This window comes from Pinus tabuliformis, chromosome Q, assembly GCF_031772625.1.
Source record: "Pinus tabuliformis cultivar Carrire ecotype Pingquan chromosome Q, CPIR1, whole genome shotgun sequence".
Taxonomy (NCBI): Eukaryota; Viridiplantae; Streptophyta; class Pinopsida; order Pinales; family Pinaceae; genus Pinus; species Pinus tabuliformis.
The window spans coordinates 53,522,783-53,541,587 of record NC_142296.1 but is presented as its reverse complement, the minus strand read 5'-3'; the positions used below and the strand labels follow the sequence as shown (position 1 = coordinate 53,541,587).

The following is an 18,805-nucleotide window of genomic DNA, read 5'->3' as shown; positions in this document are numbered from 1 at the left end:
GACTCAAAGGTTGCTCCAGCACAAGCTGACAAAGAGGGCGATGATGATGATTGCACCATGAGTGCTCATGCACCTCTAGAGAAGAGGTGGGGTGATATTGAGTTGTAGTCGGGAGGACTGCAGAGGAGGGCAGGATCCTTGAGGTGCCCAAACTCTTGGATCACATACGACTACGAGAGCCCTTAATGACAGTAGCAGAATGACGGGAGTTGGTGCGAGGGATGATGGAGCAACAGTGGCAGAGCTAGAGTGCCAAATTCCGAAGCAGCGTAGTAGAGTGTTGCAACAGTGCGGGAGGCACAAAGAAGATACAACAAAAGCACAGTAGTATTAGAGGGTCAGCACAAATTAGCAGCAAAGGTAGCTTCAGCATCCAGGGACATCGCGACTGACCAACATGTCAGCTTTTGGGTAGCTTTTCAGTTGCTTACTTCTCAACAACTGAGTTGCAGTGTAGTAGTTAGTAGTGGTAGTGCTATGGGCAACATAATGCAGCATATTGAAAGGGAGTTGCAGTGCAGATGCAGCAGTGACAGCAGCAGTGTCATGGGCAGCAGTACAGGTTGCAGCAGCGCAGCGGATGAGGGGCAGCAGGCTGGGCATCAGCAGTGCAGAGGACCGATGTCGTGGATCAGTGTGATACTTCTGCTGGGAAGTATCACTAGAGCACATTCCTCGCTAAGAGGGAGTATTGATTTATGGGTAGCATTGGATGTGCTCTAACTCTGAAATATTGTGAAGGGGCTAGAACACATGAGATCTCCAAGACCCAGAAATCGTTTGGTGAAATTCCACCCGGATTATATTTTATTAAATAATTAATATTTTTAATGGGGTTCCTAAGACTAAACTTAGGAAAATTAAAATATTAATGGGTATTAATAAAAATATGGGTGAGATGTGAAAATTTGTTGCTATAATTGATTTATTTCTCCTACTTATTTACAATAAGTTATTTACCAATGCGTCAGTAAATATAAAAATAAATTCAGCTGCAGACTTCACAAATTAAGAACTGAAGATTAAAAGGCAAGAGAAACATCAGCATATAAACAATCACATTGACACACTTGCTTTTGGATAATCGTCCCCGGAAAATCCAATGTGGGAAAACCGGTGTAGCAGATCTGAGGGTTTCTAGTATTTGCAGTAAATATTTGAATACAATCGAGATGCCACAGAGAAAATGGCAATCCACTCAGAGAAGATAACCGAGAATTTTCTCACACTGATTCTAGAGATTTTATCCTGTACCCAGCTCTTGGATGACCCACTATGCGGTCATTGCGTGAGCCTATGCAGCCACTGCGTGACTCCTGCGTCGAGACTCCGTATGACTGCGTCAACCTGGGTTGTCGTTGCTATTGCTGCTGAGAAATCAAGATTTCTCCTACCAATCACCCATAGTGATTCATGTCACTGATCTCTGCTTATCTGCATCAACCTCCTCCAGTTTTTGTGTTGTCCCTCTATGTCAATCTCCTCCAGTTACTGCGCTTAACCTCCTAGGCTCAGTGTTGGCTCTATTACTCACTGTCTTCTCCGACGTATATTCACTGGAACTAAAAATCACTTTGTTCCAGTACTATCTCTGATCCTCACTGCTTGATCACTGGTTCGTTTGAATTCCTTAGCAAACCTTGCCCTAGGAAAATCGAACTGACTAATCAACTTTCTAACTAAACCCCAAGCCTCCTTATACTTTTCTCGTTGAGACTTCAACAACCGAGATTAAGTCTCTAATCAATGGCTAAGATTAAAACTTGACTTAATCCGCCTTCTAAATCATTCTCACCCATATTTTGATTAATACCCATTAATATTTTAATTTTCCTAAGTTTAGACTTAGGAACCCCATTAAAAATGTTAATTATTTTAATAAAATACAAGTCAAGTGGAATTTCACCAAATGGTTTTTGGGTTTTTTAGAACTCTTGTGCCTTAGCCTCTCCACCAATTTTCATGGCTAGAGCACATCTGATGCTACCAAAAGCTAACACTTCCTCTTAACGAGGAAAGTGCTCTAGCAACATTGTCTTTGAAGCATCATCTTTCCGCACTGTTGCTTCCACCAATATTGTGTTGTTGTTGCTACTGTATTGTTGCGCATGACGCTGCCACTGCCACCGCTGCATCTATACTACAGCTCCCTATCAAATGCTGCATAACGCTATTGAAAGGGATTTTCCAACATACCCATCTGTTCATGAAATTGAACAAACTTTTTTCTTCCTAGAGCCTTGGTGAGTACATATGCTACCCGATTTCTTGTGGGAGTATACTCCAACTATATCGCCCCACGCTGAACACAGTCCTTGATAAAGTGACACTAAATATTAATGTGTTTGGAGCGATCATGAAACACTGGATTTTTAGAGAGTTTGATACAACTTTGATTATCACAGAAGATTTTTGTCGCTTCCATCCTTTTCCTGAATAGATTTACAAGCAATTTCTTGAGCCATATAACTTCACATGTTGCATTTCTAGCTGCCATATAATCAGATTCAAGAGAGCTCAGTGCTACAGATTTTTGGTTCTTAAAGCACCAGGAGATCATCCTAGATCCAATACCGAAGCAATACCCAGTAGTACTTTTCATGTCCACTAAACTTCCTGCCCAATCTGCATCAGTGAATCCACTCAATTTGATATCATCGCCCTTGGTGTATCTTAATCCAAAATTGACTGTTTCCCGCACATACCTGAGAATGTGCTTTGCTGCTTCCCAATGCGCCTTTTTTGGTTCCACCATGAACTAACTAAGGGTGTTTACAGCATAACATATGTCTGGCCTGGTGTTGACTAAATACATAAGCAACCCAATGAGCTGTCTATATAAGGTGGGATCCACTTCCTTGTCTCCAGAAGCATCTATTTTCTGCCAATTGGCAATCATAAGCGTAGCCATAGGTCGACAATCCTGCATTCTGAATCTTTTCATAATTTTTGATGCATATCTACCTTGGCCAAGGAAGATCTCACCATCCTACTGCCAAACTTTCAATCCTAGAAAATAGTGCATTAGCCCCAAATCCTTCATGTCAAATTCATTTCCAGGTTCTTCTTGCAATCCTCTATGAATCTGGATGATCCTGTCAAAAATAAATCATCCACATACAACACCAGAATTAGCGACTCACCTTCTACCAACAGATAATAAAGATTGGGATCGGCATCGCTCTTGATGAATCCCAACTACTATAAGTAGTTAATTCAACCATACCAAGCTCTGGGTGCTTATTTCGGCCCATACAAGGCTTTCTTCAAGCTACACACATGAGTTCTCTTTTCATGTGTTTCGAAACCTTTTGGTTGTTCGATATATACATCTTCTTCTATCACCCCATTCAAGAACACTATCTTGACATCCATTTGGTGAATCTCCCATCCCATCTGTGCTGCAAGGGATATAATGGATCTGATAGAGGTATACCAAACTACTAGGGCAAAGGTTTCCTCATAGTCTCTTCCTTCCTTTTGAGCATATATGCCTTGTACTTGTCTACACTGCCATCTGTAGCATACTTGATCTTGTAGATCCATCTCGAACCCACAACTGATCTATTCTCTAGTCTTGGTACAATTTCCTAGACATCATTTGTCATGATGGAACTATACTCTTCTACCATGGCATTCACCCATACCTAGTGTTGTACGGCTTCTCGAAAAATAGAAGGTTCTTAGACCTGAGCTACCAGTGCTTGGTACCTTTCAGGCTGTCTATGCTGCCTTTTCTCGGCTCTAGGAGCTCCAACGAATTCCTCTGCAACCCTTAGAGTTTGTCATACTTCTCGGCTATTCATTCGACTGGTGGTGGGAGGTTCCATCTGTTCCTCTTCCTGTTTTTGTACCTGCTGTGACATTCCTGGCTCCTCTTCTCTTGAGGAGATGCTAGTACTGGTTATCGTGCTTGAACCAGATACCTGTCTTCTTGCCAGATCTGATCCCTGTTGCTGGACCAGAGGAGCATCCTCAGCCTGTTCTTCAAATGGCATCTCTCGAGATTTCCTGAAAGCTCTATCTTCCATGAACTTTGCATCCTGCCTTATTACAATCTTCCTACTGCTCGAGATGTAGATTTGATACGCCTTTGAAGTCTCGCTGTAACCCACGAGATACCCAACTTCAACAGTCTACTCTAACTTGCTCTGCTTCTCTTTTGGAATATGGCAATAAGCCACACTTCTGAATATCCTGAGATGACTAACTTTTGGCTTCTTTTCCGTGAAAACACCCTTTGGCGTCTTCTTTCCTAAAACCCTGTGAGGAGTCCTGTTCTGAATGTATACAACCGTGCTGCATGCTTTTGCCCATAAAAACTTGGGTAGATTTTGATCACATTGTTGATTTGGGGTAGCATCGGATGTGCTCTAGCCATGATAATTGGTGGAGAGGCTAAAGCACATGAGATCTCCAAGACCCAGAAATGGTTTGGGGAGATTCTAACCAGGTTGGGAGATATTAAAATAATTAATATTTTTAATGGAGTTCCTAAGTCTGAACTTAGGAAAAATAAAATATTAATGGGTATTAATATAAAACTGGGTTAGAAGGTTTCAAAAGTCATGGATCAAGCCAAATCTAATCTTAGCCATTGATTAGATATTTAATCTCGGGCGTTGAAGGACCAACAGGAAAAGTATAAGAGGAGGCTTGAGGGTCAGTTGGAGAACACACCAGAGTGATCAGTCATTCGATTTTCTAGAGTAGGGTTGCTAAGCAAAGTCGAATCAATGATCAGTAGCGAGGGGCAATGAGTACTGGACAGAGAGGCAGAGACAGTTCCAAGAGACCAGCGCAGAGGCAGAGAGCGAGAAGCAGCAGCTAGAGTAAGCCACGCAAAGCCTAGCAGAGACAGCGCAGAGGCCAAAGGGACTGCGTCATCCACGCAGAGAGCAGCTGGAGTGATGCAGAGGGTCCCAGAGGCTGTGTAATGCTTCAGAGGGCTAACGCAAAGGGTTTTGGGGCTGACACAGAGGCCAGAAGGGCCAGCGTAGAGCTTCAGAGTCGCTGGAGAGGGTTTCGTGGGACAGGGTTTCTAAAACCCTCTTTTCGAATAGAGAGGTATTGTTGCCAGTTATTTTTCTCTGTAGGGTGAGCCAGTTTGGCACCCGGTTGTACTCAAGGAAATACTGCATAATAATAAACCCTCAAAATAGTTGCACCGGTTTTTTTGCATTCGGTTTTTCTGGAGACATTTGTCCAAAAATAACGATGTCACTTATGTGTTTGTTTTCTTTCAGCTGATGATCTGTAGATGTTGAGACTATATTGTGTTTATTTTGTTATTTATATGTTTTAAATAACTTGTTCGAATTTAACATGTAGAAGAAATAAACCAGAAAAATACATATTAAATTTCTAACAGATAGACTTAGAAATTTCAACATGGTATCAGAGTGTGGTTGCAAATCACAGGAGAGCTGAAGGCATCAGCTAAGCAAAGCATTTGCAGCAGAATCAGCTATCCCGAGTGATAGAAGTTGATCCTTGCAAAGGCGGCAGAAGAAGGGTTGATGCAAAGGAACTGTGTCATCAATCCGGGCCAAAGAGAGGCCAGTGCAGAGGCTGAGGAGGGTAGAAAGAGGCTCACACAGAGACCGGGAGGGTTGATGCAATTGGATGAGGGAGTTGTTTCGGGATTACGCAGAGCCTAGAGGCTTAGTCCTTCAGTTGCTGGGGCATAGGAAGTTGTGGGCAGTTTGCGAGAGAAAAGTTGGTGGCGTACTGTGGGCGGAACAGTACCTAACAGGGAAAAACCAAGGTAGAGAGAGTTGCTACCGAGGTGGATTTCTAGCCAAGGAATCTAGATAAGTGTTGCAGGTGCACAGAGGATCGGAGAGGGGCAACTTGACGATTGGCAAGAGGATTTCCAAAAGGGAAATCGGGACTCAGAGGGAGTCTAGTAGAGAACTTCCAGGCGGGAAGTAGAGAGACTCAGCAGGAGTTGAAAGGAGAACTTCTAGAGGTAAGTAGAGAGACTCAGCAGGAGTCGAAAGGAGAACTTCTAGAGGTAAGTAAAGAGTCTCAGAGGAGTTGATAGAAGAGCATAGAGATGGCCATGAATGGGCTGAGGGATCAGGACAGGCTGGACGTGTGAGATGCAGGGAGTTGTTTCAGCAGCGTAGAGGTCAGTAGAGGGAACACTTGTTAGCGGTAGAGGGAGCTTCAGCATCGGGATTGTTTCTAGCCTGACAAATATGCCAAAAGTTTGGTGGATCAGTTACTTATTTCTCAGTAACTGAGTTGCAGTGCAGTAGCACGATGCAACATGATGAGAGGGGGATGCAGTGCAGATGCAGTGTTGGGAGGATGGACCAGCAGCAACACGGATGCAGAGGGAGTTGTTGTACGGATGCAAAAGTGGCAATGGTAGAGCCATGGGTAGCAATACAGGATGCAGCAGTGCAGAGGATGTTGGGTGGGGAGGCCTAGCATCAACACAGGTACCGGTGCCGTATAGTTAAATTGATGCTCAGTATGGAGCTAAGTTGCAAGAAACGTGGGTCTAGGGTCTGTTTCTATATGGAAATGGGGAAACCCGTACAATACGGCGCAAAAACTCGTTTCCAGCCGTATTGGCACGTTTCTCGAGGAGGAAACGTGGCCAGTACGGTCGGAAACGAGTTTTCGGGCCATACATCGGAGTTTCCTCTTGTAACTAGACTTTTTCTTGTATTTTATTTTTTTTATTTTTTCGCTTCTAATTTTTTATTGGGCGACTCAAATATCCTCTAGATGCTTCTAGATGTCTCGTAAGTTATAAAAAAAAAAGGATTTTTTTTGAGTGGGGCAGCCGAATATCACTTTTACTTAAATTTTTAACATTACCATGAAATGACCAGGATGTTTGAGAGTGATTTCGCCCTCATTAGATTTCATATGGAGAAAGTAGAATTTTAGATCTCACTCAAAATCCAGCAAACTTATCTGTTTTTCAGGATTTTAGGATTGGGGGGTTTGCAATGTTTCCATTGGATTTTGTCATGTACTAGGGTATGGAACTTGTATTTAATCAAGAGAACCAAGCCTTTTATGCATGGGAGACTCCCAATAATCAAGAGCATGTAGGGTACTAGGGTATGAAACTTGTATTTAATCAAGAGCACTAAGGTCGTTCGACTATGTAGGAGGAGACTCCCAATCAAGCACGAGACAAGAAATTAGAAATTTCTCGTGGCTGATTTTGGATATTTCTATTTTCATTATGTGATCATTCATGAGTAAATGTGATGTAAATTTAGAGACTTATAGTTTATGCATTGACAATTGACAATTTAATCATAATGTAATAAATTAGAATGTATCATATATGCTTTATGATTGCACATATTTCTTAAATGTCCTAATATATATATATATATATATATATATATATATATATATATATATATATTGCATTTCCCCATTTCCAAAATTTGGGGGGGTCATGTTTCGTACCCGTGCCCGTTTCAGAAACTTGTACCAGTTTCCCGTTTCGTGCAACTTAGGTATGGAGTATTACTAGAGCACAGTCCTCGCTAAGAGGGAGTGTTGATTTGGGGTAGCATCGTATGTGCTCTAGCCATGAAAATTGGTGGAGAGGCTAAAACACATGAGATCTCCAAGACCCAGAAATGGTTTGGGCAGATTCTAACCAGGTTGGGAGATATTAAAATAATTAATATTTTTAATGGAGTTCCTAAGTCTAAACTTAGGAAAAATAAAATATTAATGGGTATCAATATAAAATTGGGTTAGAAGGTTCCAAAAGTCATGGATCAAGCCAAATCTAATATTAGTCATTGATTAGAGATTTAATCTCCACTGTTGAAGGACCAACAGGAAAAGTATAAGAGGAGGCTCGAGGGTCAGTTGGAGAACACACCAGAGTGATCAGTCATTCGATTTGCTAGAGTGGGGTTGCTAAGCAAAGTCGAATCAGTGATCAGCAGCGAGGGGCAGTGAGTACTGGACAAAGAGGTAGAGACAGTGCCAAGAGACTAGCGCAGAGGCAGAGAGCGAGAAGCAGTAGCCAGAGTAGGCCACGCAGAGCCTAGCAGAGACAGCGCAAAGGCCAAAGGGACTGTGTCATCCACGCAGAGAGTAGCTGGAGTGACGCAGAGGGTCCCAGAGGCTATGCAGTGCCTCAAACGGCTAATGCAAAGGGGTTTGGGGCTAACACAGAGGCTAGAAGGGCCAGCGCAGAGCTTCAAAGTTGCTAGAGAGGGTTTCGTGGGACAGGTTTTCTGAATACCTGTTTCCGAATAGAGAGGTATTGCTGCCAGTTATTTTTCTCTGTCGGGTGAGCCAGTTTGGCACCCAGTTGTACTCAAGGAAATATTGCATAATAATAAACCCTCAGAATAGCTGCACCGGTTTTCCCGCATTCGGTTTTTTGAGAGACATTTGTCCAAAAATAACGGTGTCACTTGTGTGTTTGTTTTCTTTCAGCTGATGATCTGTAGATGTTGAGACTGTATTGTGTTTATTTCATTATTTATATGTTTTAAATAACTTGTTCGAATTTAACAAGTAGAAGAAATAAACCAAAAGAATATAGATTAAATTTCTAACGGATAGACTTAGAAATTTCAACACATATAACATCGTCTTTGCTGCTCCAACAATAGTTCTGTGCTTCCTTTCTGCGACTCCATTCTGCTTTAGATTATAAGGTGATGTCCATTCTCTTCGGATCCCTTCTTTTGCGCAGAAATATGTGAAGTCCTTATCCATGTATTCTCCGCCATTGTTTGAGCGCAATATCTTGATCTTCCTTCCTGTTAGGTTTTCCACTATAAATCGATCAAAGACCTCATCCTTGGTTCTCAAAAAATAGATCCAAGCTTTCCTGGAATGGTCATCTATGAAGGTAACAAAATACTCAACACCACTGATGGCTCTTGTAGACATAGGACCACAGATGTCTGAGTGTATTAAGCCTAAGACACTCTTAGCTCTATTTTTGCTTCTGGAATAAGGTGCTTTGGCGTACTTGCCTAGTACGCAACCTTTGCATGTATCATCATGCTTGGTAGTAAGCACTAGAACTCCCGTAACAGTTTCCTTGAGCATTCTTAACGCCCAATGATGTAAGTGTCCCATCCTTCTATGCCATAGTTCATTTAATTCTTTTTCTCCACTGACATTACTACTTATTAGTGCCATAGGAGACTCGAGTTGCAACTTGTATAACCTGTTGCTTCGAGTTCCAATCTGGGCCCTCTTTTTCCACTTAGGATGCTTAACATATACTCTATTACCGATGAAGTACACATCATATCCCTTATCTTGTAATTGAGATACATAAATCAAATTCATTCCCATACCTGGCACATGCAGTACGTTCGTGGCCCGAAGATTATCTCCTACTACTGTCTGGAATGTAATGGCTCCCTTTTCGACTAGGGTACGTTTCGTCCTGTTACCCATTGTGATTTGGAAGTTCATCTATTCCTCCTGATAGCTTGGGAAATATTCTCGCTCTCCATTCATATGCGCTGAAGCCCCGCTATCAATGTACCAATCCTCGGCTAATGCAGAACTTGATAAGCAAGTAAATTCCTCTTCCACCCTGGAAGCTAATTCGGAAATATTCTGATCCCTATTGTTCTCCATGCTCTTTTTGTTTGCTTCCATCTTGCCTAGACCTTGCTCTAATACCATGTGAAAATGTGTTGCAATAATTGATTTATTTCTTCTACTTATTTACAATAAGTTATTCACCAATGCTTCAGTAAATATCAAAATAAATTCAGCTGCAGACTTCACAAAATAAGAACTGAAAATTAAAATGCAAGAGCAAAATCAGCATATGAACAATCACATTGAGACATTTGTTTTTGGACAATCGTCCCCGGAAAAACCCAATGTGAGAAAACCGGTGCAGCAAATCTGAGGGTTTCTATTGTTGGTAGTAAATATTTGAATACAATTTAGATGCTGCAGAGAAAATGGAAATCCACTCAGAGAAGATAACTGAGAATTTTCTCACACTGATTCTGGAGATTTTATCCTGTACCCAGCTCCTGGATGACCCACTGCACGACCACTGTGTGAACCTATGTATCCACTGTGTGAATTCTGTGTGGAGACTCCCTCTTACTGCCTCAACCTAGGCTGCTGCTGCTTCTGCTGCTGAGAAATCGAGATTTCTCCTGCCAATCACCCACAGTGATTCTTGGCACTGATCTATGCTTATCCCCCATCACTTTTGTGACAACCTCCTTGAGTTTATGCGTTGTCCCTCTACGTCAATCTTCTCCAGCTGATGCGCTGTCCCTCCTAGGCTCAACGCTGGCTCTATTACTCCTCACTATCTTCTCTGACGTATATTCATTGGAACTGGAAATCACTTCCTTCTAGTACTGCCTCTGATCCTCACTGCTTGATCACTGGTTCGAATTCCTTAGCAAACCGCGCCCTAGGAAAATCGAACTGACTGATCAACTCTCTGTGTGTTTCTAACTAAACGCCAAGCCTCCTTCTTATATTTTTCTTGTTGAGACTTCAACAACCGAGATTAAGTCTCTAATCAATGGCTAAGATTAAAACTTGACTTGATCCGCCTTCTAGATCATTCTCACCCATATTTTTATTAACACCCATTAATATTTTAATTTTTCTAAGCTTAGACTTAGGAACCCCATTAAAATATTAATTATTTTAATAAAATACAATCTGGGTGGAATTTTACCAAACGGTTTCTGGGTTCTTTAGAACTCATGTGCCTTAGCCTCTCCACCAATTTTCATGGCTAGAGAACATCTGATGCTACCAAAAACTAACATGAGAAGCTTCTAAGAGACGAGGATCAAGTCTAATTTAATCTTAGCCATTGATTAGAGATTAAATCACGACCATTGATTTCTCAACAGGGAAAGTATAAATGGAGGCTTGGGGTTAGTTGGAGAAGACACAAAAAGAGATTGAGGAAATCGATTTTCTGAGGTGAGAAGTTCTTAGGAGGGAAATTGATTTGGGAGATCTTGCAGCTGAGGGGCAGTGATAGTTTGGGAATATAGACAGAGAGGCGGAGAGAAACATGTGGAGGCAGGGCAGTAGCCAGGAGAGCTAACACTGGGCCAGGCCCACACAGTCTTGACTCAAGGCCAGGAGGACTAGTGCAGAGGAAGAGCTACCTTCCACACAGAAAGCCGGGGAACTACCGGAACAACCGAGAAAGCTGATGCAGTGGGCAGTAGTGCCGACGCAGAGCCTCAGAAAGCTCCACGCACACCCATGTAGTTACTATGAAGGGGCAGCGCAGTTGTAGCCAGGGCCAACTAGTTTTGTTGTCGGATTAGTTGGATTCCACTGGGTGAAGCGAGGTAAAACTCACTCAGGTTCTTCGCCATTGTATTTCTCTGTCACTGGTTTGCTGGGAGGGCAACCAACATTTGTATTCAGAACTTCTGCTTAATAATAGAAAACCCTTAGAGCCGCTACACCGGTTTTCCTACATTGGGTTTTTTTGGGGATGTTTGGTCCAAAAATAAGTGTCCTTTGCATGATTGTCTCATTTATTTTTCAGTACTTGATCTATATAGTGGTGTAGGATGCAACATATTTACATTAATATTTTCTGAATATTTCTTAAAATAACTTGTTAAATGAAGAACACAAGTAGGTAATGGAAACAGTTTACTGCAATGGGATTTCTGGTTTGTTCGATTCAGAAATTTTCACAAATCATGGGTTCCTGAATGACAAAGGAGGCTTACTTAGGGCCTGTAGGAACTAGGGTGATGGCCATGATAATGGGGTAGAGCTCATGTATTAGCTTTTGCCCACGTGCTAAAAGTGTTTGTCCCGACCATCTTTTACCTTTTGTGGTACATTTTTCCTGTTGAATGTGGCCAATTATGCTTTTACTTTTCTTTTCAGCGACATCAACCTCCGGGGCATTGTGCCAGGCTTGACCCAAGGTGTGGGCAAGGGGAAGGCTAACCCTATGTGGACTCAATGGAGGAATGTGAACGCAAGTGGGAGGAATGATGAATGAGGCTATAATGAGAGGAAGGGGAGTGATATATGTGGATGAGGGAGCGGGACCACACCACCAAAGTCAAGGTTTTCCATGAAGTACCATCCCTAAATCCCAAGGGTTAGTAAAAGAGATCCCACGGGACTAAGGTCCAAGGTTAATATCCAAAAGAGGTCTAGGGGATAAGAGCACAAACCTAGTCCACTCTTTCCGCCGAATCCCCCCATTAATCCATGCCCAGAAATATCCATGATAAAGAAACTACAACACTCAATTACCAAATGACAAGGCATACCTTTAGGTTCAGGAGGCCCACCTTCAAACATACGATCATGACAAATGGGTGAGGAACCACATGGCTGGCTCCGGTGGCGGAGAAATGGCACAACGAGCTAGTTAGTGGCTGCAAGGGGCTGCTGGCTGCTGGCTGAGGACCATCTCAGATAAAAATTTTCTCCTAGGGATATCACCCACAAAATGGTGGGTAACAGGGGGCATCTTCAGTTATGCCAGAATTTACCATTGCTTGGCTTTCTGCAAACATCAAGTAGAAGAATGATCTTTTGCTGCTGTAATACCTCATAATGACCCCTTTGCATGCTGATATACCTTCTCAGATACCATTCTGATTTTCCAACAGATTGACTACAGCAGGTTGGATATACATGTTTCAAACATTCTAGCCAACCGAGGCACGATGACATCTGTCCAGTAAATGATCTAATTGAATTATGGGCTGATCTGCACACCAGTGTAGATATGTGGGGGCATGTACAACATCAATCTTGAAGTGTCATTGGCAATGCAATCATTTATAAGAATATGTTAATTCTCTTGCTTACAAACACCAATCAGTCTCACAAGGTTCAAATGCTGTATTTTAGCCAACACTCTAACTTCATTAGCTTGTTTAGTAGCAACAACTTAGCCATTACCCAGCTGACCCTTGTAAACTGTTCCAAAGCCTCCATCACCAATCTTTAATGATGGTAAAACGTTGTGAGTTGCTTTGCTAATCTGAGCCATGGAAAATATATAGCCACAACATTCCTTTTCTGTAGAGAAACCGAAAATTGACATGAACTAGCTTCTTGTCAGCTCACTTGTGGAACTTATCTCAAAAACTTACCTCAAAAGACAAAATTCAATCCACTTTAAAACTTTACACACGAAAATATAGCTCCAGGACCACCCAAGGTTACCTCACAACATTTTGGGTAACAGGCTACAAAGGTTTGTTTTGAACTCTGTCTCATTGCTGTTACTGAACCATTTGTTCCATTTGTATTGTTTAAGAGCTTATTGAATAGCTGATCAAATTTCAAGTCAACATTCATAAGTATGTGGTAAATTTTTCAGCACGATTGCCATTGTGTCCTCCTCTTCTACCCTCCAGCTAATGTCCTCCAGTTGTTCTCTGATATTTTTTTATCTTGAGTAAGTGCTCTTGTAATGATGCTCTCTCATCCATTGTGATTGAGAACTACATATTTTTCAGAAAGAAGGCTCAGCCCTTATCCAAACTCTCGTGCAAATCTTACAAATGCTTCCAAATCCATGTGGAAGTCTTGCCTATCTAGATCCTAGGAAGCATCTCTTCTGTCACTGAATTTATGCAGCATTATTGCCTCCCTATGTCACTCATCAAACTTGTCCTAGTCTCGACTAGCCACTGTTGGTCGGATATCTTTACCAAGGATGATAGCAGCCAAGTACCTATACTAAAAGGTGGTCAACATACATTGCCCCCATGTATTGTAGTTCTTCCCAGAGAATCTGTGACTGCATTGCAACATGATATTGGGTAATGAGGCCATGTACACAAGTCAAAAAAACATGCATATTTTGCCAAGTGTACTAAAAAGTAGCCCAATAAACCACATAATTGTTCTCACCATATGCGCTTCACCTAGCCTTCTTATTTTCACTCAGGTGAGAGAGACAATCACAGGGCAATGAGCAAATTGAAAACACACAGATGTTGACAGATCTGCTTTCAAACAACTCCAAAACAATGTAGTTCTTCTTGGCTCTATATGAAAACTAAGTCAACAACCAATTATCTCGGATTTGCAAATCTAGGTAGCAATATAGTCATTCTACTCTAATATCCTTTGAATTGTAAAACAAACTCAGATATTTTACTAAAAAACAATTAATATCACCGTACAGGTCCAGATTTCTAATCAAGAGTTCCTCTCTGGTATCCGTACAATTATGGCAGCTGCAATTTCTGTAGTGTACGGTTTGTACGGTAGTGTATGACTGAATTTCTTTCCGTATGATCAAGTGACAGCTTAAATTACTTTTGTAACAAATTACTGTTTTTTTCCGGTGGCTATATACCTCACATGTGGTTATACGACGGTTGAGTTAGGCTGTTGTATAGCTACTATACGACCCAACTTCTTTTTGGTGGCTATACGAAATCTGTATGGTGAGTCCATACGACTACAAATGTTCCCTATATTTTTTTCTTTTGGAACCTGGCTCTAAAGCGAAAGTTTTGAACTTTTTTAAAATCAAAATTCAATTAATGTTGGTTTCAAATGATTTAAAACTTTTTAGCTTTTTGATGTGTCACACCAGTGATCTCTCAATCCATCTCTACTCTACCAGCAATAAACTCTAGGTCTTCACGTTCATATACTGTGTGATACTTATAGCGTTCGCTCAATCCATCTCTACCAGCAATAAACCCTAGGTCTTCACGCTCGCATAGACTGTATCATACATATTGACTGTGTTCCCTCAATCCATCTCTACTAACAATAAACCCTATGTTTGTGGTACTTATAATGTTGAAGTTACAAGAATAACATGAGTACACAGAAAGGAAATCAAAAAGTGTATTAATAATGAGAAAGCAAAGACTTTCTTCTAAAGAGTATGAGATAATCGTCTGTCAATTCACTTTATGAATGTGGGATCGACTCAAAAATGCGTTAATTTGAAATAAAACATAAAGTAAATTTTATTAATCCCTATGTATCTAACTGACCATTATAATCTGATGTTTACATTAGTGATTTGCTCTCTATTTCTTTAGGTCAATTGATTTAGTGTTTTGAAATCATATCATATTCATTAAACTCCTGTATATTCCATACTCCTGGTGAAATTTTTCCATTTTCAATTTCAAAGTCCTCTAAGTTACCTCGCTTCTTCATGTCGCTTACTATAATTCTGTAGGTTTAATTACCACCTCTTTATTAGTGTGCACATCTATCATTTATTCTTTGCTTTTAACAATATAATATAAAAGGGGAAATTTTTATTCTTTGCTTTAACAATATGATATAAAAAGGGGAACTCTAACTGTCTAGCCTCCTCAATCAGTTTTAAAATCCCAATTATCAATATTGGTATCGTTTCTGGTTGGTCGAAAAAAGTTTTCCTTTATTATAATAATTTAATTTTTTTTCTTAATTTAAATAACAATTTGCCAATCTTGGTATTCTGCTTTGCTCTTTTAGTCATATCGAGGGTCAACTAAAGTTTCTTCTTGTCATAATATTCCTTTCTGTAGGCTTAGATTTGGCCGTTAGGTTTGGCTCTTGCTTCGTTAGTGGAAGTCGATGAGAAAATTCCAGAAGTCCATAATTATTTTGGGTGCTTCCCTGTCCTATCTTTTATTTGGATGCTCTACTGAACATCATCTTAGAAGCATTCATTGTGATATGTTTTCCTTTCTGCCATTTGTACTAGATGCTTGACCATTAGCAGTGAGTTGCAAAGCAATTTGCTTGGTAAAGGTTTTTTATTCTGAGGGATTCATAAGCCTCCAATGCAACGCATTTAGAGAGGGAAGTTTTATATATAGAGAGAAAGATGTGATTTTTATTTATAAAGTTAAATTATATTTATTTTTAAATTTATTCAGGATTAAACTTAAAGCTTTTGACATTGATATGAAAAAGGGGTTATATGTACATCAATAAATGAAAGTGATTGAAGTGTTTTCCATAAAATATACTAGCTGCTACTTGAAGAGATAATGGTAACACCTCGATATGTTTGGCTTACCACGTATTATCTTATACCAATGGGACCAGAGTTGGAGTTATCAAAATGCATATGACTTAAATCCATTTGGAATTTTACTTTAGTATTTTATGCATTAAAACATGACTTTCATTCGCTGCTTTGTATGATTTTGCAGGAAAAACAAATCAAGTACCTAATGTAGGGCAAGTGTTGCATTTCCCTTCATTTGGCCAAAAAGTGAAAGTGCTAAAAGTCAATGAAGACAAAAATGAACTTCTTGTGCAATCAGGAAATTTGAAATTTAAATTAAGTTTGAGTGAATGGAGAACTTAAAACAAGTGTATACTAACTTCAATATTTTAGATTGTATTATAGTGATAGTTATTGTGGAATACGTTGTTTCGTTTTTTTCTAATTTTTTTGAGTTTTTTATTATCATGAAATGTTAAATCAAATAAAGTATCTACGTCTATTAGGGATGGTATAATAGGACATCAATTAAAATTAGATATTGGAATAAGGACGTTCACCTTAATGTGGAATTCACCATAACGTTTTTACAAAATTTTCTATGCTGATATTTTAGGTTAAGATAAAATGTTAAATATTCAATTAAAAAGTTTATAAGTTTTTTAACACTTTATATTTTTTCGATTATTTAGTAAAAAAATTCAAAACATGTGTTCATAATTTTTTTTAAAACTAAATTGGAATTCTTACTATACACTTCGAGTCTCTTGTGACGGAAATGTTACTTTAATGATATAAATTGTATAATTCAGTTAAACAGTGCTTTCACCAAATTTAAATGTCTCTTACTTTGTATTACTTATTTACAGTGTCATGTCTTGTATTACTTATTTATTTATTGTTATGTGAAAATATATATCAATTTACTTATTTAGTCCCCTACCCCTTATTTATTTTCTTTTGGAAAAACATATACAAGCAGGAGGCCAAAAAGTGGTTGGGTATATACAATTAACATCATAACCTTTTTCGAAGAGCTACTAACACATAAATAAAAACAAAATACGTAGTGTTATCCAAAAATTGAGCATCTTTGTCGCCAAAACTCATTTTTCCAACAATCGGTGGTGAACCTCATCCTTGCAGGCCAAATTGAAGGTAGACAAAAAGCTAGGCTCATGATTGAAAACAAGTTTACGTCATAGCATCCATAAAATCAAAAGCACCACTACCCTCGAACAATGCCAATGTGAATGAAAATCAATGCCAACAAAAGCTCAACCATCTCCAAACAATATTGCCTACCATTGAACCTTGTGCTAAAAAACATTCGAATGCTGATCCTCAAACTAACTCCAACATCTCTTTGCAAACCCAGTCCTATAAAATGTGCCTAACTGTCTTTGGGCACTAACAAACAAGACAGGCCATCAAACAAATCAATCTTTGCCAACATAGCTTTGGACAGAAACCCTTAATAAATGATAAGCCAACTATCCTCCTAATTCTTTGATACCCATCGACTATAATGAACCAAGGAGAGAGGACATCTTATATGAATAATTGAATACAAACATTGGGAATCGTGTTGTGGCGATGGTTAACCAAAACTCCAAATCCAATCTCTCTAAAAATATCTTGACATACTAATATTCATCTTGAATAATTTAGATTATGAAATAAGGGCACACATCTCCCTAACCAAGAGTTAATCAAAAGAAACAAGCTCATGCTCTTGAGCAAAAGGTCTCCACTCTTAGGCTTAAGCACCTAGATCTCGTGGATCATGCCAAAATGCCCTTTTAGTGCAATTTGTGTGCTTGAAATTGTGGCTTATCCTCAATGTTGAATTTGTAACTATGGTCGGTCTTCATAATGTACTTTTGGTCACTTGATATAATGATATTTATCATTGTAAAGCATATTTATAAATGCTTGAGTTAGATGAAAATTTATTTCGAGTCAAAGTCCCATTACGACTTTTAAAAGATGTAAATTTGAATTTTTGAAATGAAATTTTTGGCTCCAAAAGTGACAAGTCAACTTCCTTCCAATTCAAGTTGTCTCTGGCCAAGAGACATGTTCATTCACCCTAGACAGGCTACTATATAAAGGCAACTCAAGCTCCTCATTTGGTAAATTCATATTCCTCTCTCAAGACCGTTTCTAGGCAAGTGAGTGAAGGACAAGGACAAAGAAAGACGAAGAAAAAGGTCAATTTTTGTCTCCTATCTCTCTCTAGCAACTTGCATGTGTGAAGGAATCTCTCTCTATGATTCGCAGTTTTTGAGGCAACTATTGCAGGGGGCCAAAATTTTATGGGTCACTAGGGCAACTGCTACAGGGTCAAAATTTTCTGGATCACTAGGGCAACTGCTACAAGACCGAAATTCTAGAAGTGCAAGATCAAGAGCAAAGTGTAGGATTAGTTTGGGTGACTTGACTTGGAGGAGAAGACTAGGTTTGACCATAGGTATAGGTGTGTCTCTTATTGAACAAGAATTTCTCTATTGAAAAGGTTGTTGGGTTTTTCCCCATAGTGGGTTTTCCCAAGGTAAATCTTGTCTCTCTTTTGTGCATTGTGATCTCTACTATTCTATTGTTCTTTATTGTTGAATTTTTGAAGTATAATTGTTGAATGATATATTGGAACAAGTTAAAAGAAGATCTACGTCAAAAGTTATTGTCACAAGTTCAAAACTATTGTGCTAACCTTAATTGCACTAGAAAATCAACATGGTATCAGAGGTTTGGTGACAAAAGGAAGTTACATCGAAATCGCTTTTACAAAAACCCTAAAGAGAGCATTTTATTAAAATCCTTCTTGTACATTGGCATCTATGGCTTCCTCCATGAAATCTGAAAACAAGCTAGAGG

At 39.7% G+C, this 18,805-nt stretch overlaps 1 protein-coding gene across 4 annotated transcripts in view; it reads left to right on the top strand.

Annotated features, from left to right (window-relative positions):
• Nucleotides 1–16,352, top strand: part of LOC149218265 (uncharacterized) — a 503,060-nt gene extending 486,708 nt beyond the window's left edge. For all 4 annotated transcript variants that reach the window (XM_089383876.1, XM_089383877.1, XM_089383874.1 and 1 more), the window contains one exon: nucleotides 16,134–16,352. In XM_089383876.1, coding sequence (XP_089240002.1) covers nucleotides 16,134–16,291 — 158 coding nt within the window. In that variant the 3' untranslated portion in view covers nucleotides 16,292–16,352. The remainder of the gene's footprint in view (nucleotides 1–16,133) is intronic.
• Nucleotides 16,353–18,805: the final 2,453 nt, after the last annotated feature.